Source organism: Chelonoidis abingdonii, chromosome 1 (assembly GCF_003597395.2).
Source record: "Chelonoidis abingdonii isolate Lonesome George chromosome 1, CheloAbing_2.0, whole genome shotgun sequence".
Classification (NCBI taxonomy): domain Eukaryota; kingdom Metazoa; phylum Chordata; order Testudines; family Testudinidae; genus Chelonoidis; species Chelonoidis abingdonii.
Window position 1 is genome coordinate 115,957,100 of NC_133769.1, and position 27,951 is coordinate 115,985,050.

Sequence of the window (27,951 nt, forward strand, 5' to 3'; positions counted from 1 at the left end):
CGATCCACATGCTCCTCTGCAGCAGTCGGCTTTCGCCCATCGCCTAGTTTAAAAACTGCTCTGCAACCCTTTTAATGTTTAGTGCCAGCAGTCTGGTTCCACTTTGGTTTAGGTGGAGCCCATCCTTCCTGTATAGGCTCCCCCTATCCCAAAAGATTCCCCAGTTCCTAATGAATCTAAACCCCTCCTCTCTACACCATCATCTCATCTATGCATTGAGACTATGAAGCTCTGCCTGCCTACCTGGCCCTGCACGTGGAACTGGGAGCATTTCTGAGAATGCCATTATAGAGGTCCTGGATTCAGTCTCTTCCCTAGCAGCCTAAATTTGGCCTCCAGGACATCTCTCCTACCCTTCCCTATGTCATTGGTACCTACATGTACCACGACCACTGGCTCCTCCCCAGCACTGCACATAAGTCTGTCTAGATGCCTCGAGAGATCCGCAACCTTCGCACCAGGCAGGCAAGTCACCATGCGGTTATCTATGTTTCTAATGATCGAATCTCCCATTACTAACACCTGCCTTTTCCTAGCAACTGGAGTTCCCTTTCCCAGAGAGGTAACCTTAGTGCGAGAGGCAACCCCAGCACCATCTGGAAGGAGGGTCCCACCTATGAGAAGGTTTCCCTCTGCTCCCGTTGACTGCTCTGCTTCCCTGGGCCTTTCATCCTCCTCAAGAGTGCAAGGGCTGTCTGACCAGAGGTGGGACAATTCTACAGTGTCCCGGAAAGCCTCATCAACATACCTCTCTGCTTCCCTTAGCTCCTCCAGTTCCACCACCCTGGCCTCCAAAGCCTGCATGTGGTTTCTGAGGGCCAGGAGCTCCTTGCACCGAATGGACATATATGCCACCTGCTCACAGGGCATGTACATGCTGCACTCAGTGCAATAAACTGGATAGCCCTCACTCTGCTGCTGGGCTTCTGCCTGCATGGTCTCCTAGTTAATGAAAGGGTTTTGTTTAAAATCAAGACATTTTTAATGTAGTTTAGGTTATAGTTTTAAGAAAAACAGCAAGGGGCCCTTGCCCCCTTCCCACTCCCTTGCGAAACTCCCTGTTACCAGCCCCTGGTCGCTTGCGCATTGCTTTATGAAGCCCTGGCCTGCTTGATAGCCCCACCCACTGACTAAGGCTCAGCCAATTAACAGAGTCTTCTAGCTTTCAAACCTTCCTTTGAAGCTGACAGCTTCCCACTGTCAGCCACAGCACACAGTCCTTCGAACAACCAAACAGATGGACAAACACAAGTTCTGCACACAGCGAGTAACCCCCAAACACAAACAAACACATACTACAGACAGTCACTTACTCCAAGGGTGCTGTATTTGCTCCTCCTTCACCTGGAGAACTCCCTTGCGAATCTCCCTGTTAGTAGCCCCTGGTCGCTTGCCCACTTTACACAGATGTAACCAACGAACACGGTGCCAGGCCTCAGTGAACCAGGCCCTCCTCTATGTCTATCCCTTTAAAGGAATGCTACGCATTGAATTGTTTGAATGACATTCACGATCGTGAAAACTGCTGTATTGACAGTGACACAGATTAAGGACAGAATGGGCAGCATAAGAACTATCTTCATCCTCACTGTCCCACTCATGTGTCTCAAATGTGATCCACATTGACCACCTCTGGGAGCAGGAGGGTACTTTATTCCCCACATCGCTATTCCTCTGTGGCCTCTCTTCTAAGCCTCTCAACAAGAGGTTCAATTAGGGCCAGTTGCTGAGATGGTTTCGTCCTAGTTTAGTAGAACCTCAGCATTGCGGACATCAGAGTTATGAACTGACCAATCAACCACACACCTCATTTGGAACAGGCAGTATGCAACCAGGCATCAGCAGAGACAAAAAAAACCAAAACCCAAATACAGTGCAGTTCTGTGTTAAATATAAACTACTAAAAACATAAAGGAAAAGCAGCATCCTTCTTCTGCACAGTAAAGTTTCAAAGCTGTATTAAGTCAATGTCCAATTCTAATCTTTTGAAAGAACAACCATAATGTTTTGTTCAGAGTTATGAAAGTTTCAGAGTTACAAACAACCTCCATTCCCAAGGGTTCGTAATTCTGAGGTTTTATAGTACTGGATGGAGACCATCTGTTCATTTCACGCAAGCCAATGGGAAGCACTCACACAGTTTTCAGTCACTGATGACCTGGGCTGGATTTGAATTTGGGACCTAGAAGTTCTAGACCTTCTTTTACCTTCTTTAGTGATCCTCTGGTTTTCAGCAGAATGAAAATGATGTAGAGTGGAATGCAGATTATGGAAGAAAGAGCCATCAACCAGCCCAGAGCGTAGCCCCACAGAGGGTACGTGTACCAGTTGTTGTATTTGAGGGGGGTGTACTTGATCAGTGAAAATAGGAAGGTCGCCTGAGGAATGAAGAACATAAAAGTCAGAATAGTAGGTGGGTACATGGTGAATCAGAAACAGATGGTGAGAGACGGTTCCTGACAAGGGATGTATAAGCAGTAGAAGATTTGTGATCTCCTTACCTAGTTATATCCTTGTCCCTAAGTGTTTGGGAGATGGAAATATTGTGATGGGTATGTACACTGCTGTTACTTACCAGCCTTAACTGAGTTTTGAAACATTTTTTGGTTTTGAAATTTTCCCTCCCCCCTGTGCTGTTTTCCATTCACCAACCCCTCCCCTCCCCTGAACTTTTGGGATGTGAGTCTTAGTGCTCTTCTACCTCCTATCCCCCACCTTTCCAGTCCCTACCCAGATCCTTACCTCGCCTTGCCCTCTCCAGCATGGATCCTCTAAACCTCCAGGAAATTCCCTCTCTCTCCAACATATATGTAGGAGGAAGGTCCTTATTTGTAAGCTCTCTGTAGTCAGTTTTGGCACCTTCTCTGGTGACTCTGGCTTAGTCATGCCTCTGACAGGACTGACTTTTCAGCTCTGAGAACAGCTCTGGGGCAGCCAAGGCTGTCTCTGAAAATACTCATTGAAAGATGCTCTCTCAGCCTGTACCCAGCCCTATAGAGCACTCAAACCACTAAGTTCTCAGCAACTCATGCATGACCAAGCAGCAGCTCTGAAAACTCCCTGATTGTCTTCAACTCCCATTGGAGCCCTCAGGTGGCAGCTCCAAAAGCTATTTGTGCCTATCCAAGCTGTTGAAGATTTTGGCCATAGTGCCTGATCCTGATCCCATTGAGGTCACAATGACAAACGAACGTCATGACGTTCACGGGAGCAGGATTAGGCCCATACCATCTGCTGAAATCAATGGAAACAGAACTGGGCACGAGACAAAAATAGTTAATATCTTTCCTTAATTACAAGCTGTTTTCTTCAAACATAGTCGGTGGCTGCATTTTCAAGGTGATTTGACTTTATGGAAAGCAAGGGGCAGGAACAAGATGTTTTTGAACTAGTGAGAGTCACGGAAATGTAGACAGAAGAGAACATTTCAGAACAAGGTAATTCTTTAATGGGCTGAAATTCAAAAATGCATTAATCAATTCTCTTCAGGCTTTGCAGATATATTCTTCTTTGCCTGCAGAATAAATATGCCAATTTTCAGGCTAAATGAAATTTCCAGAGCTAAGACAAGGCTTTACAATGGAAATTGATTCCAGTTTCAACTACGGGGAAGCCACTGCTCCTCCACAGCAATTCTATGAAACACTAGTGCCCCTCTCAAATTCTCTTCTTCACTCAGATTTTAGGATCCCTGTACAAACATGCCTCACCATAGTTTGTACCTACCAGGCAGACACCAGGGGTGACAACCTGCCAGCACATCTTAACCAGTGGCCACGGCCGATAACCAATCATGTCCTCGATGTTGTCATAGAAACGGTCCGCACCTTGACCACCAGAGGAAGGGACAGAGAAAGAGAGAGGTAAAGAGGGGGGGTTAGAATTTTTGTTCTTCAGAAATTACTCATGCCAAGTCCTCCCCTCCCCGCCCCTGGAATAAACCTGTGGGTGTACATAGGCTTTGTAATGTGCCCCGTAGGTCAACAAGAGACAGTGCTGTTAGATTAACTGTGTGGCTGTGGGTGGAGGGGCTCTCTGAAGAATATTCTGCTCTAGTAACTAGATGGATGCATCTGGGGCTTTCAGCTTAATTGTCCTAGCTGGTATCTAGGGCTGGTCCAATATTTTCCCTCAAAATGGTTTTTTTAAGGCAAATTGGTTTTTTGACAAAGCAATATTTTCCATGAAGTGTCAACTTTCCACAGAAAATTTTGACCTTTTTTTGTTTAAAATCTGAAAATTTGGAAATCAAAACTTTTTGCTGAAATAAAAAAAAAAATCCATTTGCAAATGTTGACCTGGTGCTTAATGGAAGTGAAGTGGAGGGCTCATGCCTGCATTCTCTGTGGCTGGGTTCCCCAGCTGTATTACATCTTCCATGGTGCACCACATCCATGTGATTCCCACGATGCACTGCAGTGGCTCAGTAAGGAGGGGAGATTGGGGGCATATCAAGGGATCTATAGTCTGGCCAGGGAGCCCTGTCCACTGCTAGAGGAATTTGGACATAAGGCACCAGAAAACTCCCATGAGGCAGCATTTCTGAATTTCTGACTTTGGCCAGAAATATTCATTGTGGCGGGTTTCTTTTTTCTCCTGAAAAGTTGAAATTTTCCATATGGGAGAAAAAGCATTTTTTGGACCAGCTTTACTGATATCACTTTCCAGGTTCAAACAGGCCCATGGAATAGTCTGTGTGACATTGCACAATCTTTCCACAGGAACACATTGTGATGTTAAATACAGCATGGGCAAATTCATCCCTGGTGTAAGCCTGCTGAAGTCAATAGAGTATCATGAACATAACATAAGAACAGCCATACTGGGTCAGACCAAAGGTCCATCTAGCCCAGTATCCTGTCTTCTGACAGGAACCAATGCCATGTGACCCAGAGGGAATGAACAGAACAGGTAATCATCAAGTGGATCCATCCCATCACCCATTCCCAGCTTTTGGCAAACAGAGGCTAAGGACACCATCCCTGCAAATCCTGGCTAATAGCCATTGATAGACCTATCCTTCATGAATTTATCTAGTTCTTTTTTGAACGCTGTTATAGTCTTGGCCTTCACAACATCTTCTGACAAAGAGTTCCACACATTGTGCATTGTGTGAAGAAAAACTTTCATCTTGGATTTCTCTACAGGATCAAATGGAAGGGAAATCCTGGAAGACTGGGGAAAGAGCTCTTTTTCAAAAGCAAATATATCAAACAATAGTAAGGAGAACACAGAAGACACCTCTGCACAGGAATCCATATTCACTAATTATATTTAGTAGTAGTATCATTAATGTTTCCTTTTCCAAATGTGTTCCAGATAAACACCATTTTCTGTGGTTCCAGCGCGCCCATTGCAAGCAGTGGATGATACAGTGGAACACGGTGGGACCTGACATGAATGGATTCAGTGTGCCCTTGAACACGAGGTTTGCATGATCTACCTTTCACAAGCAAATGACAAAGTAATCAGGCTGAAGAAATTATCACTTCACCCAGTCACCATTGCTTTCTAGCTAAGAAGAAGCTGGAGGCACAGCACACAGCACTACCTTTCTCCCCACTACAGATTTGGAAGGACTATATGCATTACGGGAGGGAATGCCTTAAAGATCTCCCCAGAGCGATCTTTGCTGGAAGGAACAGACGTGTCTGCTTTTATCCTGCGCATCCTAAGAGTTGCCATACTGGAACAAAGCAATAGTTCATGAGCCCTAATATCTCCTCTGCAAGTGACCCGTGCTGGATGTTTTAGAAGACATAAAAACCCCATTGAGAGTTCCCCTAATTTTGCAAACCTATACCCAGAGGGGAAATTTCTTTCTGAACCCAGCTGGTGATCTGTTTATGCCCTGAAGCATCAGGATGCAGAGCCTTTATAATGTTTTATCTAGCCTATAAGAACCACAGATGCTGTTCAAGTTCAAATGTGTCTAATCCATTTTTGAAGTTATTACATTTTGGTTTTCTCAAGACTATCCAGCAATGGTGAGTTCCTTAGGTTAATTATACAGTGCATGAGGGAAAAATGATTTCCTTCAATCCATTTTAAATTTGTTGCTCTCTGTCTCCCCTTGTTCTTGAATTATGAGAAAAGATTAAAAGGTGCAACTGGTCTACTTATACAGTAACTACCATCCTCAGTTCGATTGCCCTTCTTTCTCTAATTTGAGATGAACTCACCAAAGTTGAAACCAGAATTCAACTATAGCATAATCATAATTTGCAGTCCTATAGAACCTTTCATTTGAGGATCTCAAAGCACTTTACAAAAGTAGATATTATTTTCCCTATTCTACTGAGGAGCAAGCTGAGGCACAGAGAGGCCAAATACTTTGTCCAAGATCTGCCCAGCTAAGCAATAAGAAAGCCCAGAATGGAAACCATGGTCCACATCCTTAGCTGGTGCACACTGACATAGTTCCAGTTGAGGATCTGACCCAAGTTCTTCAGACTCTCAGTTCTCTGAGCTATCCACTAAACAGCAATGTTGTCTGTTTTATTTTCTCTTTTCTTAATGCAGCCTCAAACAGATCTTCAACTAGCACCACACACTTAGCAGACATCTTCATTGACATGACCATAGTGATGCCTGGATCTCTTTTCTGAGAGGATGAAACAAATTCAGAAGCCATCAGTGCATGTGTGTATTTTAAATTATTCCTCTCAATATGCATTTCTTTGCACTTGTCTACACTGGAACTCATCAGCCATGGTGTTGGCTCATTTCAAAAGTGGCTCAAAGTCATTTCAGTTCAGGATGGAATAAAGGGGAACAGGGGAGTAGAAGTGTGAGCTACTGGGATTTGGGAATCTGCAGAATAAATTATAAGCAATCTGCACAGTAGGCAGAGACATAGCTCTGAAATGTCACATGCAAATGTAGAACAAGAGTAGATCACGGTGGCTGGGAAAGCTGCTAAAGTGGATGCTTGCCTCAGATAACCAATCCCTGTTATTCCAAAGCAGAAGCAAGAGCGGAGCACAAGACTCCAGGAGGGACAAGAAGCCGCTGGGGAAGCTGAACAACATCACGAAGGGTAAGAGGCCTCTCTGTTTGAAAAGATCAGTTTGACACTTAACCTTCCATGGAACAGAAACATGGGCTCTAAGGAAAGTGATGAAGAAGGAAGCAGAGAGATGGTGCGTGGTGCATGTGTGAGGGGAAGAAACCAAGGGACAGCTTACTGACCATGAAAATGCTATAGTCATGGGCAAGAGTGAGCTGTGTCATGGGTGGGAGAACTGGAAACTAGCACAAGGCACGGGCAAAGAGAATTCATCGGAGGTGAACAAATGGAAAGACACTGGCAATCTCCAATGCAAACCTTACGTGGCAATATTTAGACCAGGATAAAGTCCCCAGAGGCCTTCACCTTGCCCGCAATAGAGGCAGACTGATGAGGAGGCATTAAAGACATGAGTTTGCAAAGCATAACCAGAGAGAAGCTAAAATACAGCAGTCTGGCACAGAGGCAGCAGAGCCCTGTAAGCAACTCATCCATTGGATGGCAGGGAAAGCACAAATACCTGTTCAGCAGGCTGAAGCTGCAGAAGGGAAAGGAAAGCAGAAGAGTGAGTGGAGGCATGAGAGCAGAAGGAAAGGGCACCAGCCAGGGATCATATTATGAAAGAGAAGAGGTGACGGCAAAGATTAGTTGTCCAGGAATCCACACTGAGGAGGGCCAAAAAAAAAAAAAAAGTGTAATTCATTCTTATGTGTTAATTACATTGCTGTAGCACCCAATCAGGATCAGGGCCCGATTCTTCTGGGTGTTGCACAAACTCACAGGAAGACACCGAATCCCTGCCCTGCGAGTTTACAATCACAATGACAGCAGAGCTCCTGAAACACAGCACCCCAGTGAGGCAGGAGGAACTCTCACGCCTCTCGATGGGCTTGGTGCAGCTGGGGATAGGGCACAGAACTGCCCCCTTGAGCTCCTCAGTCCTAGACTGTGCAAACACACAGCCTGTTCCTGGCATAAATTAAACAAGTCTGGTGGATTCTCTACTAGACTCTGACTGCTAATAGTCCCAAGGGGGTGTTGTGGCAGCCAGCAGTCACTAGAGCTATGCTCCCTTCCTCCAGCCTTAGCTCCTGCACAGACTATGGGGAGAGGAGTTGGCATAAAGCCACTACAGTAGCTACCATCTCCTGAGGTTCTCCTATGCAGGTGGAATCCTCCAGTGGCTGGCTACACTGCTTGCCAAAGGAGCAGTGTAAGGAATCCCGGGTGCAGTCACAATAGAGAAACAATGGCTTCTCTCTCTCCACACTCAGACTGACAGTGCTGCCTCAGCTTCCCTTTGGAAGGTTCTCTCCACAATCATAGGAGCTAGAAATCTCTTCTCCTCCCCACCCACCCCTCCAAAAGAGCTTAATTTCTGCAGGAACTGATTATGGGCTTATCTTCATTGCAAAGTTTCACTCAAGTTATAACTCGAGTGTTGCTGCTAACATGAGTCCCATCCACATACAAAACCCCTTAAGTCAACTGTGGTAGTGCTTTTAACTCAAGTGGGCTAGGCCATCAGGGGGTACAAGCTAAAACTCAAGGGAGCCCAACTCTGCAGTGTGAATGCAGGCTAGCTCCATTCGAGTTCTCAGTTGCCTTCCACAATTCCTCCCATGTGCCTAGGGACAGACATGTTCTCCTACAGTTCCCTGAGAAAGAATTCCGAATGGATCAGCTTCCTGAAGTGCTAAGAACTCTGGGATATGGCCCTAGAAGTCTTAGTCTCACACACAAGTGAGTGCAGCACCAAGGTGGTTTCAGAAACTCAAGTGTTATATCTCAACTGGGCTGCTTTCACTCCAGCGAGGCTAACTCGAGAGGAGTAACTTGAGCATAGATAACTTAAGTTGACTTTGCAGTGAAGGCTTATCCTGCGTCACCCAACAATACTGTATGGCATGCTGCCAATGCTGGTCAACTTGTCCACTGGACTAGAGTAAGGAGTTAGCAACTTCTGTCATGGGTGGGAGAAAGCCCTGTTTCTGAACCCTTGCAAGGAACCAGCTCAGAGGAGCCTGCTCCAGTGAGATAAGACTCCATAATAGACACCCTGAAAGTTCTCACGAGGGATAGAACAAGCACTGTCCTTGAACTCCCTGTAAAGAGATCGACCAGAGGAAGCTCCAGTATCAGGCACCCCAGGAAGAGGATCCAGCTGCGGAGGAAGTCCCAGTAAAGTGCAGGCCTGATTTCCCACTGCCCTGAATCTTGTATATTATTTACCCCTCTGCAAAGTGAGCACAAAGCCAGCAGCAAATGTTACCACTCCCTGAAAGAAGAATGAGGCCCTAAGGGTCTGTCTACACTGCACTCAGGAGATGTGACTGCAGCACGTGTAGGCAAACCCGCGCTAGCTTTTCTCTAGCCAGCTTGCTTAAAATAGTTGCTCATGTAGAAAAGAATTACTAGCAATGAAGTCAGTGCACTCTTAGCAGCTGGGAACAAAGAAGAAGGCCAGCCCTGTTGGAAGCCACTATCCTGCTGAGTGTCAGCACGCATGCTTATTCATAGAATCATAGATATGTGAGGTGGGAAGAGACCTCAAGAGGACATCGAGTCCAGCCCCTGCTCAGACACAGGACAAGTGAACCTAGACCATCCCTGACAGATGTTTGTCTAACCTGTTCTTAAAAACCTTCAGTGATGGGGATTCCACAACCTTCCTTGGAAGCCTGTTCCAGTGCTTAACTACTATTTATAGTTAGACAGTATTTCCTCATAACTAACCTAAATCTCCCTTATTTTACATTATGCCAATTATGTCTTGTCCGACCTTCAGTGGACCTGGAGAACAATGGATCCCCAACTTCTTTAGAACAGCCCTTAATATATTTGAAGACTTCTCAGCCTCCTCCCATCTTCTTTTCTTAAGACTAAACATGCCCAGTTTTGTTTTATTTTTTTAACATTTCCTCATAGGTCAGGTCAGGACAATACATGTTGTGATTGTAATGGCTTTACTCTAATTTGCACTTGCTGGCTTCATTTCTAAGAGTGTTGAAATGGAGTCAGTAGAAAAAAATGGGGGAGTTAGTTAAAAAAAAGTGACTAATGCCATTTAAGGGTTTTCCCCTGCCTATAGGTTGGCAGCACCGATTCTCTGGCTTACACTGCAAAGTATTGCAGCTGTGGTGCTAACACAAACACACATTCCAAACTTCCCTATTGCCCAGGGTGGGCTCCAGGCACCAGCCGACCAAGCACATGCTTGGGGCGACACCTTGTAAGAGGCAGCCAATCTTCAGGTGGCAGGGCGGCGCTTGAGGGGTTTTGTTTGTTACAGCCGGGCAACGCTTGGGGGTTGTTTGTTTCAGCAGGGCGGTGCAGCGCTCGGGGGGGCGGCGCAGCACTCGGAGGGGGTTGTTTCGGCAGGGCGGGGTGGCGATTGGGGGGGTTGTTTCAGAGAGGTGGTACTGGGGAGTTGTTTTGGTGGTGCAGGGTGGCGCTCGGGAGGGTGGTTTTGGCAGGGAAGCACGGGGGGGTTGTTACAGCGCGGAGGGGCGGTGCTCAGGGGGGTTGTTTGGGCGGGGTGGCACTCGAGGGGGTTGTTTCGGCGGGGTGGCACGGTGCTTGGGGGGTTGTTTCAGCAGAGCAGGGCTGGGGGGTTGTTACAAGCGCGGAGGGGCAGTGCTTGGGGGGGTTGTTTGGGACGTGGGCGGCGCTCGGGGGGGGTTGTTTCGGCAGGGCAGCGCTGGGGGGGTTGTTACAGCGCGGAGGGGCATGCTTGGGATGGGTTGTTTTGGCGGGCGGCGCGTCGGAGAGAAGTGTTTCGGTGGGGCAGCACGGCAGTTGGGGGGGTTGTTACGGCGGAGCGTTGCTTTTTTTTTTTTTGCTTGGAGCGGCAAAAAAATTAGAGCTAGCCCTGCTATTGCCAGCAATTATGATGCCATCCACCACTAGGTAGCTTCATACTGCCTGTCAGCAAGACATTGTTACAAGGATTTCATATTTCCGGTGCACAGCTTTAGTCCTGTAAACAGACCAGGCTGCGTCAAAACCCACTGATGACATTTGCCAAAGGGGAAGCACTAACGTAATTTTTTCCCAGCTCTGAAAACCAAGTGTAGGATAAGTTGATACATTTTCGGCGCTCTGGATTTGAAGGCTGATGCCACAATAACATGCTGCAGGGAGCATTCTCCAAACAACAGTGTACACACCAGGATTAATTGCTCCAGAAGAGTGCTCACATACTGTCCTCTCACTGCATCAGAGCTGAGATTGAAACCATGAGGACTGTTTTAGATAACCAGAGCAAATACAAGATGAAGTGATGCCCTAAGGCAGTATTTTGGGTGGTCCTGCAATGAATTCATGCTCTGTTTTTTGCATTTGTGTAAATCTCTCTCACAAAGACACATGCACACACAGAGGGAGCAGGCACAAGCTTTTGGGGTCCAACCTTGCTCCTCTTGAAGTCTTTGGCAGTTTTGCTATTGATTTCACTGGACACTAAATCAGACCTTTAATTTCATTAGTAACTGTGGCCAGACACTATGCAAATGAGTGTTATGCATGCTAATTCACAGTGTGTATGTATATGGAATTTCAGATTAAATAAATTGTCAGGATTAAATTAACAGAAAGACAGAGGGAGATCACATGACAGGTCACCCATAAAACACCAGCCAGTGCCTCTCCAACGTGGACAATCCTCTTCTGCTCTAAATGAGCATAGTCTGTGTCAGCCAGAAAGGGCTATAGGTCCACTGGCAGAACAGCACAGATAGAACCTCTGCCTGAATGAGCAGGAACACTGAATTCACTTCTGTTCCTGGGAAAATCCCTTTCAAAGCAAAGATAAGAATCATTCCTACACAGTGTATGGGGACCGAGGAATCCCGTGGGTGAACAGATTAAATCAGAAGCATAGGTACTCCTGCTTTTCCCTGGGGCTGACACGGCTATTCCCATCCCTCCCATAGCAGCCTGGGCCCTTGTGTTCCACTTACCATACACCCAGCCAACACAGATGGCTTCAAAAATGGCCACAAACAGTAGGCATGTACCACTGGCAGCATAATAATCAAACAGCTGGAAGACGTACATTCCACCCTGTGTCAGGCAGAGAAAGGGGAGATGTGGAGGGCTCAGCAAAAGGGTATGTGCAAGAGAAAATGGCTCAGCTAGAATTTGGACAAATACAACAACAAGGCTGAGGGAGGGGGGAACTGCACACAGAGCAAAGGGGCATAGGAGGAGGGATCTCTCTCTAGGCCTGTCCACACTAGGAAATTATAGTAGGTACCACCTTGCACTAAAATGATCATCAGGCATGGGGCCAGGATGATGTTTCACATTCATTTCATAGCATGATTTCAGTGTCCACAGAGACCAGGGGGTTGGGTTTTTTTAAAAGCTGCTATAGACCATTCTCTCTGGCAAGTTTCTAGCACAGTTTCTGAATGTGGTCCCTGGCTATGTTGAGCTTTGGGCACAAACCGTAAAGTTTGGATCCAGGTGTGAACTACCCTGAAGTTCAGTATGTTTAGATGCTGGCTTTCTAGTTCAAGCCCATCTTTAGATATTGGAAGGGTCCCAAGCATAGTTGGAAGCCCTATGGGTGCAACGGCCTTTGGCTCTCTGTTGTGCAATGACAGTAGTACAATGGATTGAGCATTTGTTCTACTCTCAGGAGAGCTATTTGTACAATCTGACTCTCTCTTGTGTTCTCACAACTTGTCTTGACAAGAAAATAGCACTTCCAAGAAAAGAAAAGGTGGAGCAGATACACTGGAAAATTATTCAACCTCTTGAATGGCCCTGAGACAGAAGAAAAGCTTTCCTGTTAATCCCACCAAACATTGAGCCGGCTTCGTGCAATCTTTAGATTATCCCACAGTGATGGGCAATATGTAAAAGCCCCAGGGAAGTTAGATAGGTCCTGAAGTCCTGATGCAGTTTTCACCCAGTCCTTACTCAGGCAAAACTTCTATTGCCTTCTGCAGGAATTCTCCCAAGTAAAATCTCAGCAAGGATTTCTGACTTTTCAGATGACTGCAGGAATGCCAACTAAGAGAGGTTAAGGGTTGTATCATATAGCAAGATCCTTCTGTCTCCAGAGTGTGGGGAGCAGCTATCAATAACTTTTTTCCTCTAAATCAGTGGTTCTCAACCAGGGGTACACATACCTTGGGGATTCTCTGAGGTTTTCCAGGAGGTACATCAACTCATCTTGATATTTGTCTAGTTTTACAACAGGCTAAATAAATAGCACTAGTGAGGTCAGTACAAACTAAAATGTCTTACAGACAATGACTTGTTTATACTGCTCTATATACTGTACACTGAAAAATAAGTACAGTATTTATATTCCAACTGATTTATTTTATAATTATATGGTAAGAATAAGAACATAAGCCATTTTTCAGTAACAGTGTGCTGCAACACTTGTGTAGTTTTATGTCTGATTTTGTAAGCAAGTTGTTTTTAAGTGAGGTGAAACTTGGGGGTACACAACACAAATCAGACTTCTGAAAAGGGTACAGTAGTCTGGAAAAGTTGAGAGCCACTGGTCTAACTTAGTCTAGGACCTGCTATCAACAGCGTTCATACCCCCAGTCTTGTTTTCCACGGATGACAGCCAGCCAACTGTGCCTTCCCTTGAAAGGCCTTCACCATTGCAAAGACTGGCAGCATTCGCATCTCACATGTAGCTCCTCTACTTTTGACCTGAGAGCCATCAGGAATGGAGTTTGAATATAAAGTTCCTTTCAGGTGGCCCTTCCCTGATGCTAGGTTCAGGAGTAGGCAACCTATGGCGCACGTGCCAAAGGCGGCACGCAAGCTGATTTTCAGTGACACTCACACTGCCAGGGGCCTGGCCACCAGCCTGGGGGGGCTCTGTATTTTAATTTAATTTTAAATGAAGCTTCTTAAACATTTTAAAAACCTTATTTACTTTACATACAACAATAGTTTAGCTGTATATTATAGACAGAGACCTTCTAAGTACATTAAAATGTATTACTGTCACGCAAAACCTTAAGTTAGAGTGAATAAATGAAGACTTGGCACACCACTTCTGAAAGGTTGCTGACCCCTGTGCTAGGTTCTCTCTGAGACATACCCCAGAGGAAGGCTCAGCTATGCAGTATGACAACATCTCACCTGGCACTATATAAGAAAGAACTACTACTGGTTCTGATGTGCAGCAGCTAATAAACTAAGCTAAAGAGACAGAGAATAACTAAAACAGTGTGAAATATAAACTTGCTGCAGATAATACTGCTCCAAACAAGTCCATATCCCTTTCCCCCACCATATACTTCCCTTCTTACCTCAGTGACTAGCATCAGCCCAAGCAGGTAGCATATGCCTGCAATGGCCAGGATCAGCAGCTCCCGGTGCCCTTTCCTCTGGAGAACTTTTGGGTACATGTCGACAATGGCCGTCACCACGCTCTCAACACAGACAAACTGCAGAAGAATTCATGTCAAGAAACCAAGGACCTAATGTCTCTCTTTCCCTACCCATCCTCTTTCCCAAGTCCATTCTTCCACTCAGTTAGTCTCTCTCCTCTTTTTCCTACACCTGAAGCATGAACTGCTTGCAAACAGGGAGGTGTAGCTGCATCCGAGTCCCAAAGGAAGTGGAGTTGCCACTGGTGCAACATCAGGAATTGAGCGCCCTGGAGGAGTGACTGGAACCATATCTGGAACTAAGCGAGATTATCACAATCCTTGCACCTGGAGTAGGGAGGATGTTCAGGTACAACAGATATGACACATGGAACATGGAGACAATAAGGGAATTGCACCTCACCACAAAGGATTATCAAGAAATAAATTGTGTGTCACAAGGAACCACTGTGGTATAAAAGAAGTTACTGCCAGGAAGCAGCTACTTTGGAGCCAGGAGACAGTGAGGGTCACAAATTACACCTGGAATCAAGAACACTCGTAGTACAGTCAGAGCTGCCATCAAACTACAGTTACAGATGGGGCTTGTCACAATACAAAGGGAGTCCTAGTGAACTTAGAGGCAATTACTACACATGTTGTGTCAAAGTGCTTGGTTCATGAGGGATGTCTGCTAGCCCCTAAGGGCAGATTTGGTGGCAAGGACAAAGAAGTGTGGCTGCTGATTGTCACTGGATTGTCAGAGACTTATGCTGGAAGGTACAGGTGCTGCAGGTCACTGATAAGAAGTAACATCTAACACCAGCTGACTGCTGGAATGTACCAGCCAGCTCTTAAGTATTATCATTCTGAAGTAGTAACATGGATGTGTGACAGGTGTTCCAGGTGGCTGAGAGACACATCACCATTTCCCACCCAAGAGTTATGATCTACATGAGGCTCTCAAACATGTGACAGACACCTTGGAGTTTGAGGGAAAGAGGAGGGTTATTTACTGTACCTGGCTGTCCAGTCCCAGGAAGATCAGCATAAGGAAGAATAGGCAGGACCAGAGCTGAGACACAGGCATCATCGTTACAGCCTTTGGATATGCAATGAATGCTAGGCCAGGACCTGCCAATCAGAGAGCTGAGTAAAGATGAGGTTTCCCCAACAACACGACCCAGTAACTCAGAGACAAGTTTGATGTGCCGTTTAAAAAACGTAGCCTGCCAAGACCTCGCTTCCCCAGAATGTATCGTGCAATGGTCACTGACACACAGGATAATAACTGCTGACATGAGCTGAGCGGCTGGTTTTGGAAAGAAGAATCAGGGATTTCAAAACAAGGGGGAATGCAGGTCTGCTTCTGGATAGTGGCACTAAGTGCATCAGGATAGCAGAGAATCCTGATAGCAGGTTCTGGACGACAGGGCCTCTGAGTCCACAGAATAGGCAGAGGCTGTTCTGGGCAACTGGACTGGGAACACGAGCAATTACAGAGGATGTAGGAATGGTTCAAGGGTAGCAGCACTGCTAACCTCATGGGCTGGCTTCATATTCAAAGGTGTCAGTTCCTAAAAAGTCCACCCATGCTTTAAGTTTTCCTTTTGGCCCTGCCACATTTAGAAAGCACCTACCTGACTCAGCCACTTCTGAAATGGGCACACCCTGTTCTTGTGCCATGAAGCCCAGCACAGAGAAGATAGCAAAGCCGGCCACAAAGCTGGTGGCACTATTCAGGAAACACAGCATGAAGCAGTCCCTGTTGGGGCAGAACCAAAGAGAGCAAAGAGAGAGAGAGAGCACAAACATTGTTTTCCTCTGCAAATTTACCACTCTGGGCAATTGCTTTGTGCTCAGCTTTCTGAATGGGACATGAATCCATGCACTTGCTTACACTAACACTAGCCTGAGACTTCTCCAGAGGCCAACAGCCCAAAACAGAACTCGGCAGCCTACAGCCTTGACCCCGGTTCTTGTGGTATACCATTATACCTGGCAATAAAAATGACCGGAGGCTGCAGCCATATATTGTAAGCAGGATGCCCCAGTGAAGGCACTAGGGACTTGGCACAACAAGGGGCAACAGGAATCATCATATGAGGGTAGAGCAATGGAACAAATATTGAGAGAAAAAGGATCCTTAAATCACAAGGCACCTGATCCAAAGCCCTCTGAAACCAATAGAAAGACTCCCATTGACTTGAATGGGCTGGGGATCAGGTCTGAGAGGAAACGGGAACAGACCACTGTGAATCTGGCTAATTCCCCTGAGATCAGACCCAGGTAACTGAACTGAATTTGGCCACATGCATTACTAAATCTTATTTCCATATCAGGTAACATTTACAAAACCCACATCAACTCAACAGTGGCACCTCCCGGAGTCCCATGCCCCCTCTCCCTATCCAGGTGGCAGAGTGCCACCAGCAGAGCCACCAAAGGCATTTCTTGTAGCCCATGGGTTTTCCTGGGTAATCTCCTACCCAGTCGCTGAGCCCTGCTTAGCTTGTAAGAGCTGCCAAGAGCATAGGATGAAATGACGTAGGCCCCACGTGTGATTTTGAAGCAGTGAGTGCCACAGCTCCAACTACATTCTGCTCACCTGCCCACACAGCCCTCAGCCGGATGTGAGAGAGAGAGAGAGGAGCACAGGCTATTCCTACCTGTAACAGTTGTTATTGTACTTGTTGTAGCTGCCCAAAGCTGTCAAGCACCCCTGGCAGATAGCATAAGAGAAGAAGATCTGAGTGCCTGCATCCATCCACACCTAGAACAGAAAAGGACTGTGATTTCCAGCCATGGCTAAGGAAATAAATGGTAAAGTCCTGTCAGGGTACACACACTTTGGGGCAGCAACTTGTCAGACATGGAGAAATCCACATCAGGCAGAGAAGGGAAGAATCCATACAGGGTGTGACATGTCTCTGGATTGATTGTCCCAACCTGGGGGACTGGAGTGAAGATTCCACCATGAAAAGGGAGGATGCATGGGGATCTGACATGGTATAAAGACTGTACCAGCACAGGTTGGAGATCACGTAGCCACTTGGTAGTGAAAAAACCATGAGTATCTCACAACGCCATCCTAAACAAGTGCCAATAAAACCTCTATATGACACCACACAGCCTCGTATTCCCTACACATGAGGATGGAGGAAGATCAGGACAACGGGAGCAGCCAGGATATGTTGGGTTCATAGCATCTCATCACCACTATGATTTTCATTAACTCATCCCGGCACCCATCGAGAGCAGCAGAGTTTGTTGTTTATTTCAGTCTTCAGCCGCTGGCTCCTCCTCCACTGTATTGATTGCACTTTCTCTCAAACAGTGTGATCCTAGTATGCTAGTATACAGAGCCACAAAAGATGGGCTGCAGTGCTCAGAATCTTCCACACAGACAGGGAGGGATATTAGTAGCAAGTTAACAGCCAGGAAGGAACACTTTTGTCCACTATCCTTGCTGTCCCCTAAATGATGCCCAGCAGGCTTCCAAGTGGCTGCAAATTGGCAGGCCTTCAAATACATGCAGCCAGCCACTGCTGTTTGAATTAACTGAGATCCCTCATGGATCCAGGCTTACAGATTCACCCAGGAACCTTCCCCCACTTGTCTCTCCCCTCAACCCCCATTATAATCAAGGTTCAAACTTCTCCACAGCAAATTGGACTCAAATTCTGCAGCAGGGTGTCTAGCTCCTGCAGCTCTCCCACGTGGCAGACCAGAAATTCCATATCAACTTCATTTAGATTAGAAAATGGAAGTTTTTAATGAATTAATTGAACACGAATAAAACACTGAGCCCCTGTGTTGTTTATTTACATATTAAAATTCCATTTAACTTAAGCTGTCTCCATGTTTTCAACATATGCCCGATTTTTGTGTTGACAAAACATAACTGTATCTGAAAGTCATCAGGGGAAGCTGGAGGTGTTAGCAGCTGGGTAGGGAGCAGTTGGGCCTTTTGCCATCCAGGAAGATGTGAGAGACAGTTTGAGATTGTGGGAAAAGCACATTAGCTGAATGCTTCTGCTACAATAATCAGCAGTGAAATAATTAACGTTTAAATACTCTCCGTTAGGTCTCAGAATTAACACGCCATTGGGATGCATGGAACAATAGTTTAGAGATCTGCAAACTCAGGGAACTAACACTGAATGCAAGTTACACAGTGTCAAGCTTCCACCGCTCATGCCAGAGAGCATGAACAGATAAGTTTTTGCTCCTTTTGTTCATCATCATTTCACTTAAGGCTCAACAAAACCATCTGTCATACACTGAATATTTAATAGATGCTTCTGCATTTGCCAAGCCCCTGAATGGCAATGACCTAACACATCCATATGTTTAAAATACACTGACAAAAAGGCTATATTTGTGTTGGGCTGAGACTCCCCCATCAACCCTTTTAAAGAAGCCTCAGTATTTTGTCGGTTTCTTAGGGGAGGGAAGTCCAACCTGATCTAGATAACAGTCAGTTAAGGCCTGATCCTGCAAGGTGCTGAACCCCTGCTTTCCCCGTCACCACTTTGTTGGAGTCTCTCCACATCTCACAGTATCAGGCTGTATTTACTCACCTGTGGGTCTGTAAGCCTGGAAGTGTCTGGCTTCAGGTAGAACATGATCCCCTCAGCAGCACCAGGCAGGGTGACCCCTCGAATTAGCAAAACAAAAAGCATCAAATAGGGAAACGTGGCAGTGAAGTAAACAACCTGGAAGCAGAGAGAAAGATAAAAAGGGAATGTTGTCACTCTATAGATTATATATCCAAAGCCCTCCCATCCTCTCTTTTGTGTGGGAAATGAAATGTATTGGTTTAGGGAACCGTTTGAGCAGAATGAATCATTCGTCAAGCCCGTTTCTGCTTGTGGAATTGAATATCAGTGAGCAAGCTGCAATTTCCTTAAACGTATTCATTATTCAGATTCATTCAAATAATATCCTTTTGAATTTTTGTTCACACTATGGATTGATCGCAACTATTCAAATATCAAACTGTGTTATTTGACTGTGATTGGACTGTGACTGTTTCTGTTCCCTGATTGGAGGAGCATACAAGCACTGCTCGCACTGAAATTTGTCTCTGAAATTCACTTTTTGTGAACATTTATGCTAGTAAACCAGATTTATTTGAAGTATGAGGAAAGTAAACACAAAAGGAACACAAATGTCGCCAAAGTGAACTGGTTATTAAAAACTACTCAGTCAGACTTTTCATATGAATTATTCTCCCAGATCTGGTATGTGGAACTGGGCCTTTAAGTATTGACTATTAAAAATTAACTTTCAGTCAAGAGTTGACTTCCTGTTGACTACAAAGTTCTGTAGATGATCTCTGAATATAATCTTACATCACTGCAAATATTAAACTAAAGTATGTTCTTAAGAGATTCTGTGAACTCTCTACTGCTTGTTCATAATATGTCAAAGCACAGCTTTTTCTGGCGGTAAGAAGCAGAGGAGAACAGTTAAATTACCTGACAGCATCCCATCAGATTAGTGGATTTTAAGGGAGAAAGGACCATTCTGATAATCTAATCTGACCTCATGCACAGCACAGGCCATAGAATTTCACACAGCAATTTCTGCATTAAGCCCATAACTTCTGACTGACCTAGAACATTTATTGTAGAAAAACATCTAGGCTTGATTTAAAGACTTGGAATGATGGAGAATCCACCACATTCCTAGGTAAATTGCTCCAATGGTTAATTACTGTCACTGTTAAACATTTGCACCTTATTTCTTGTTTGAATTGGTCAAACATCAGCTGCCAACCATGGGCTCTTGTTATGACTTTGCTAGATTAAGGAGGTATCTACTGTCAGAAATATTCTGCCCATGTAAATACTTATGACTGATCAAGTCACCTCTTAACATTCTCTTTGTTAAGATAAACAGATTGAACTTCTTTTAGTCTCTCACTGTCAGTAGATATGGTTGGAAAAATCTTGATCAAACTATTTTTACCCATCAAAATATGTGGATTTGTCAAAACCAAAACTTTTCATGGAAAAGGGTCGGTTTCCACAAATTGATACTCAAAATGTTTTGTATATAAAGTTTCAACATTGCCAACATGACAAATTCTGGCTTATCAGTTGAAAACAATTTTAGGTTTAGAAAACTAAACTAATAGAAGTAAAAAAAAGTTGAAAACTTGTAATAGAAATGAAGCATTGTGAAATTATTGAAACTAGACATTTCAATTGACCCAAATTGAATTTTTTTTTATTTATTTATTTATTTATTATTTTTCAGTTTGTGAAAATTTTTAATATTTTGAGCTTTTGTCCTGATTCAGAATGGGAAAAGTTTTTTTGAAATCCCAAAAGTTTTCACAGGACAGGAAAACTGTTTCCAAGTTGGCTTTAACTGTAAGACAGATTTTCCAGGCATCAGATCATTCTTGTAGTTCTTCTGAATCCTTTCCAATTTTTCAACATCATTTTAAAGTATCTTTTTAAATCCGCATGTTTACAGTTCAGTATTTGATTGTTTTCTGAAGTGCAAAGAGAGAAGAGTGGAGAGGAGACATGGATTTTAATTGAGTCCCCTGTGTCTCCACACATATGCAGCAAGCAGGAGAGAGCAACTCAGTACATTTCCATTAAAGGCAAAGAGTCTTGCAGGCTCCACACATTCTCATCTGAGAGTTGAGCCAAGGAGCACAGTGGTAAAAAGGTTGTAAATATGGGAAAGACAGCCCTGTGGACTCACAGCTCATTGACACAGAACTAAAGAAATGCATCTATTGTGAAGGATGCGTCCCAATACCTGTACCAGGAAAAGGTGAGAGTGATGAGAGCTTCATGGATGGAGAGAGAGCAAATTTTGGGAAACATCTTTTATGGAAGAAGGGGATTGAAGAAACTGGCCACTCACCCCTCAGCAATTGTCACAGGTCCTCTAGAAATGTACAGATTTGACACTAAAACAGGCCAATGTTGCAAAAGCCACCAGACCACTTGGGGACTGTACATCAGCAACTGGATGATTCTGTGTTGCTAATGGTGAAGCAGCATCTTTCACAAGGTTTCCCCATTACAGTGGACCATGCTGGTCTAGGGCTTCACTATTTCTTCTAAGATCTTTCCCGTGTCTCCCCTCTGATTGACTTTCTTTGCTCTTCTCATAATGGATTAAATTCAGACCCAGCGTAAGCAGCTGTGACTTCAATGCAGTTGCACCCACCCATGCCAATCTGAGTACAGCCCTATGTCTTGTGTGTTCCCTGCCTCCTTTCTTCTTCTCCTCTCTCTATATCATGGAGAAGGCTAAGAAGGTGAAAAAGAGATATAATGGCAGCTAGGAGGAGGTTTAGGGACTAAAGGGACAGAGTTTGCTCTTACTTTGCCTGTGGACTTGACTCCTTTCCAGATGCAGAAGTAGCAGATGACCCAGGCGAACAGGAGGCAGAGAGCCAGCTCCCAGCGCACAGTGCCCAGATTGTGAATACCGTCTGTGAGTCCCAGGACTCGCTTCCTGACAGTGCAGGAGGTAAGAGAGGTTAACATCCCAGACTTGAGTCTTCCAGCCACCCCCTGCCCAGAGTTTTCATACACATCCCATAGCACAGCTGCTCAATCTCCCCCAACACTCCTGCTTCCAGTCACCCTAGCCCTGACAGCAATACTGTCTTCTTGGTCACCATAATGCCTTAGGTGTCTCTGGGATCCCCTCGCAGCCTGGCCCCTGCAGTTCCACCTCACCCTTTAATCAGCCTGGGCTCTCCAATTCTCCCAAAGCCCTCAATAGCCCCACTGCAGCCCCCAATCATTCACAGCACAGTCACTCCCGATCTCACATCACTGCCATCCCTTTGACTGCCTCACAGGTCACACTCCATCAGCAGCCTCTCCTGCAGCCCACCGGGAGCATCAATGGCTCCTAATCACCTGCTGGCTACTTTGTTTCCTCCAACCACCCCATGCTCTATTGCTCTCTCCAGGATCTCTTATGGTTATGACCTTCATTCATCCTTACAGGTTCCCGTCAGCACCCAGGCTCCCTAAGGCTAGGTCTACATGATGAGTGGGGGATGGGAGGGGTGATTCCCACTTCACCCAGCCGTACTCGCCAGCACCCTCACCCAAGTTAGCACACTGACAATAGCAGTGTAGCCGTGGTAGCATGGGCAGGGGTGGCTTGTGCTAGCAGCCCCCACTACGTGCCCATGGAGTTTAGGAGGGTTTGTACTCAGAGCATCCAGCATGGTGCTGTTTCGCCCATGCTACCATGGCTACACTACTATGTCTACTCTTTTAAGCATGCTAGCTCAGATGAGAGCTGGCATCAGTATATCTACAAGAGCTGGGACCACACACCCCTGTTCATAGTGTAGACATAGTGTAACAGGGACCCCATGTGAGAGCTGACCACCATGTCCAGACAGTTCCCCTGCAGCCTCTCACTACCCTAATATCTATGACAACTCTATTCCTCCCGGCCAAACTTCCCCCCAGAACTCTAGGCGCTCCCTTGTAGCCAGCAATGTTGTACTGAAATCACAATGTTTTTTGTAGCTATTGGTAGATGGGCCCAAGGCATGGAAGCCTGACACAGCTCTTCCTCCGACTCATCTTGTGTCATTCTACAAGTCACTTCACCAATGGGGAAGCTGAGACACAGCAAAGAAAAACCCACAGCTGGCCCGTGCCAGTGGAGTCAGGCTTGTGGTGGGTGGGCTGTGGGGCTGTTTCACTGCAATATAGATTCCTGAGCTTGTGCTGGAGCCCAGAATCAGGGACCCTCTGACCTGGCAAGGTTCTAGAACCCAGGCTCCAGCCCAAGCCTGGACATCTACACAGCAATGAAACAGGCCCAAGTCTCCTGGCACACGCCAGCCGTGAGTGTCTAGTTGCTGTGTAGACATACCCAGACAGGCTAAGTGGGATAATGGATACTGATCACCTTTGCAAAGCACTTTGAAAGTGATGGATGAAAACGTGTTAGTGTGATTGAGCCCCTGATTCCCACTTGTTTCCTGTCACTTCCCTAGATTGAGAGGGGGCACAGTTGTGAGTGCAAGTCCTTAGAATTACAACTCCCATGTTGTTCACGCCCCCTGAGGGCCAGTGCTGGATGATTCCCTACAGTGTATTCTGCAGCATTTCTCCTTTCAGCACTTCTGTCAGCACTCCTGTTTGCCCTCTGGGTGTTTTCATGGGGTGCATAGGTGCCCAGCCGTAAAGAATCACAGAAAAAGTTGCTTTCCTCTAACACTAAACAAGGAACTCAATTAGAATAAGGGGAAAAGCTACTTTGTCTCTTCCTGCTTCACCGCAGAGTATCTTTGCAGAATCTCTTCCAGCCCCCTCCCACCTGGCCTCCTGCTCTAGATAGATCATCACACTTAGTGTGTGTACATGTGTGCCCGCTAGGTGTCTGTCAAGGTGGCACTGCCAACATGTGTTCAGGCCCTGTGTATCCACAGCCTGCGGGTGCTGAGTGCATCTGCCATGTCAGAAAGAATGTGTCCATTTGCGTACATGCATGTGTTCTTGGTAAGGGTTAATGTCCGACCTCTGGGGCTGTGTGGTGCATGGGGTGAGACAGTGTGTGTCTTGGGAGTGTCCATGTGCCTCATGGATTTCTGTCAGTCAGTGTGCCCTGTCAGTATGCAAGTCTGCATGTGCAGGGAGTGTGCTCATGTGCCCCATGATGTGCGATGTGCCATAGTTCTGGGCTCCGAGATGTGGCCTTTTGGAGACTCCATTTGGAGTATTCACACACTGCAGTGACCTCTTGAGGAGAAAAGAGTCTGAAACCGGGGTACGTACTCCCAGAACTCAGTAACAGGGGAGGTGGCATTAGCAGGCGCTGTCCAGTTCTCCATGTTAGAGTGATTCAGAAAGTCTACGCAGCGATCTACAAAGGAGGAAGCAAGTCAATGAGCCTGGAGAATTCTCGTGCTTCTCAGCCTTTGTGCTCCCTCCCACCTCCTCCCTGTTCACTTCAGCTGCAAACAAACACTTCACTTTGCCCTGTAAAACATCACTCTCCCCCCACCCCTGTCAGAATCCTAGTCCAGGAACAGTCAGAGGGATGGGGAAAGTGGAGGCTCCTTACTGAATAGAATCCAGATGGCTGTGGAATGCAGGGTACTGTGGGGCAGCGACTATGGTTACCCAGGCTGGGAAGTTACTTAATGTTAAGAGATAGCTCAGAGAGGAATTTCCCTGGCTTTCCCCACAAATAAAGCTCTGCTTGTGGAACTGCGAGAGTCGGATTCTCCTTTGGGGAAGGCAGTGACCCTTGTCAGGGGTATGGCAAGGGAAGGACTGTGAGTTGACTGAACATGGAGAGGGGAACTTCCATAGATCCACAGATTGCACAGCCAAAAGAGACCACTGCGACCATCCAGTCTGGCTTCCTGGATGACACAGGCCATAGACCTTCCCCAAAATAATCTCCAGAGCAAATCTTTCAGAAAAACATCCGACCTTGATTTGAGACTAAGAGTTTTGCCAGGAAAGCTTATTTTACTCAGGGAACAAGGGGTGGAATAAGCGATACTGGACAAAGCACAATTTTGCCAGTATAAGCTGCAACCACATGAGACGTGCTTTGCCTGTACAGTACACTGGTGCAGCTATACCGACCATGCACTCCAAGCAGAGACCTGGCCTGAGTAAGCCAAAGACTGACTGAACAAACAACTCTCTGCTGTGACAGAGGCTGGCCCAGATGTTTGAGAGTCTGAGGTGCAGTGAGTGGTTTGTGCTGTACCCCGTTACACTAGATAAGGGTAGTGCCAGCTCCAATGAAAAGTTCCTTCCATGGTTTAGAGTGGGGTGAGGACTCCAGACTAAAGTTGGTCTGAAAATGGGCTTTTTTTGCTGCTGAAAATTATGAGTTTCCCATGAAAAATCGAAAACCAAAACATTTTGATTCAGAAATGCTGCCATAGGAGTTGTAGTTTGGATGCCGCATACTCCCACTATGAGCTGAGTTCCCCAATCAGACTACCTGACTCATGATGCACCATGGTCTCTCCTGCCATGCAAGCATGGCAGGCAAGCTGCCTTCGGTGGCTTGCCTGCAGGAGGTCCCAGGTCCCGCTGATTTGGCGGCAGCCTGCGGAAGGGCCACTGAAGATGCGGGACCAGCGGACCCTCCACAGGCATGCCACCGAAGACAGCCTGCCTGCCGCCCTTGTGGCAACCAGTGGAGCACCCCCCGTGGCCTGCTGCCCCAGGCACACGCTTGGTGTGCTGGTGCCTGGAGCTGCCCCTGCATAGGAGTTGTAGTTTGGCTGTTGCATGCTCCCACTATGAGCTGAGTTCCCCAGTCAGACTACCTGACTCATGATGCACCATGGTCTCTCCTCATGGCGGCGGGAGGCTGTTGCATCCTGGACATGGTGCATCATGGGAGAAGTAGTCTAGCTGGGGAGCCCAGCCCATAGAGAAGAATGGGCACATGAGCAGGGCTGGATTTCCCATTAGGCTCAGTAGGCACATGACTAGGGGCTCCTAAAAAATCAATTTTTGCCACTCCTAGCAGGGGTGGGGCCAGAGTTGGCTGAGCGAGAGACGGCCCCATGCAGCCCTGCTGGATCACTCCTCGCTCAGCCCAGCAGACACAGTCACCTCCCAGTGGGGCTGGTGAGTGCAGTCGGGGGGGCAGAGCAGGTCTCTGGGGGGTTGTGGAGAGGCTCTGGGTAGTGGGGGGGTTGTGGAGGGGCGCTGGCCAGTGGGGGGCATGGGAGGTATGTATGTGTTGGGGCAGTGCGGGGTCTATGGTGGAGGGGGTTGGGTGGCAGGATACCTAAAAGTTAGAAGTGACAATACCCTCACTGCCTGCAATCGTGAGGAGATCAGAACCACTGTGAGGATATCTCACAGTTCTCGTCTTCTACCAGGCAGCAGGGACCCCTGGAGCTCCTGGGCAGAGGAAGATAAGGGGTTTGTGGGGCTCTGGACCAGAGCAAGTGGGGGACACTCCCCACCCCTTACACCTGCAGTCCCTCCCACCCCCACCGCTGCACTTCTGCTGAGGAAATGGGGTCAGAGTATGGAGGCTTACCCCAGTCCCCCCTCCCCCACTACTCCTGCTGGGGAGAGGAGGGGCTTCTCTCGCTCCCCATCAAGAGCACTGGGTGGGTGCGAGGAGTGGGGCAAGCCCCTGCACCCTGACCCTGCTCCCGGACAGGAGCGCCGGGGCAGGCAGTGGAACAGGTCAGGGCACTGGAGTGCCCATTTTTCCGGGGACCCCCAGTTGACCAGGACCCCTGGACATGGGCCCCATTGGCCCAGTGGCTAATCTGCCACAGCTCCCAGCTGCTGCAAGTTGCTGGGGATCACCTCACAGCTCCTGGCTGCTGCCTGGCAACAGGGGCCCCAGATCTCCAAGCTGCCACAAACAGTAGGAGGACCCTGCTGCTCCTGGCGGCCTTGGAGGGGGTGGGATCGCTGCTCCCAGCCTCCGTAGGCAGTGGGGAGCCCTAGAGCACCGAGTCATGGGTGGAAGGAGACTCTGGAGCTTCGAGCCCCTGTGGGGGTGGGGAGCTCGGAGCCAGGGGCCCCGCAGCTGCCTTGACACCAGGGAAGGTGTGTGGACCCTGCCTAGGGGCATGCAAGGTGAAAATCCAGCTCTGCACATGAGGAAACCAAACACCAGCTATTTGGTCCACAACTGCATATTGAAATCAAAATATTTTAGTTTTCAGCTGAATATTTCAATGAAAATTCAAAATTTTCCACATAAGGCAAACAGTGAGAAAAAATGTGTTTAATCAAATACCCAATTTTCTGTCAAAAAGCAGTTTTGATGGAAAGTTTTCAAACCTAGATCCTCTTTCCAGAAGCAGACTAGCTGAAGCTGTACCTGAGTTCCAAGGATTATTACAGGTGGCCCAGGGAAGCACAGCAGTAAAGGAGCTGAACAGGTAGAAGATAGCCCAGGACAGGATGATGATGTAGTAGATATTCAGATAGGATTCGATGACTTGTGAGGTGTATCCAATTCCTAAGAGGGAAAGGGACAGGGGTTAGGAAATGGCCCCAGGCTAGCCCCAAATAGATCAGACTTTAGCTTCAAATAGTGCCATAGGCCATCCCACTGGAGTTGCAGGCGGGGCAGATTAATGAGCAATTTGGTTCGCCAAAGAATCCTGTAAGACTCAGGTTGAGGGTGGGTGATCCAGATGTGGTTCATCCTGGTGGAGAAATTAGAAATAAAAAGAGTTTTCACTGCTAATTACATCCCACACCCAAACAATGGGGCCAGAGCAAAAGCATAGGGCCAGGAAGGTGATGGAATCTCCATCCTTATTGTTTTTTAAGGCCCAGCTTGACAAAGCCCTGGCTGGGATGATTTAGCTGGGGTTGGTCCTGCTTTGAGCAGAGGGCTGGACTAGATGACCTCCTGAAGTCCCTTCCAACCCTGATATTCTATGATTCTAGGAGGTAGCTTCTAATGCTGGCTCTGCCAATATCAGCAAATGCCACTCTGATTAATTCATTTAATCTTTCTGTGCCTCAGTTTCCCTCACTGTAAAATGGAGATCATAAAACTTCAGGATAGTTGTGATATTAATTGTCTGCAGTTTTAAAGTAGAGCTGTCCAGAAAACAAGAATTCT

The 27,951-nt window shown here is 46.7% G+C and overlaps 1 protein-coding gene across 5 annotated transcripts in view; it reads right to left on the reverse strand.

Annotated features, from left to right (window-relative positions):
• SLC6A12 (solute carrier family 6 member 12) overlaps window positions 1–27,951 on the reverse strand; it is a 66,707-nt gene that overhangs the window by 17,944 nt on the left and 20,812 nt on the right. For 4 of the 5 annotated variants that reach the window (XM_075069364.1, XM_032764092.2, XM_075069361.1 and 1 more), the window contains exons 4-14: window positions 27,196–27,336; window positions 24,147–24,234; window positions 21,717–21,849; window positions 18,942–19,076; window positions 17,028–17,131; window positions 15,999–16,123; window positions 15,380–15,492; window positions 14,299–14,436; window positions 11,971–12,073; window positions 3,727–3,827; window positions 2,208–2,378 (exon numbers count right to left, since the gene is read on the reverse strand). In XM_075069364.1, coding sequence (XP_074925465.1) covers window positions 2,208–2,378; window positions 3,727–3,827; window positions 11,971–12,073; window positions 14,299–14,436; window positions 15,380–15,492; window positions 15,999–16,123; window positions 17,028–17,131; window positions 18,942–19,076; window positions 21,717–21,849; window positions 24,147–24,234; window positions 27,196–27,336 — 1,352 coding nt within the window. Of the gene's footprint in view, window positions 1–1,313; window positions 1,468–2,207; window positions 2,379–3,726; window positions 3,828–11,970; window positions 12,074–14,298; window positions 14,437–15,379; window positions 15,493–15,998; window positions 16,124–17,027; window positions 17,132–18,941; window positions 19,077–21,716; window positions 21,850–24,146; window positions 24,235–27,195; window positions 27,337–27,951 lie in introns of all 5 variants that reach the window. The other variant, XR_004371527.2, reaches the window with a different exon arrangement.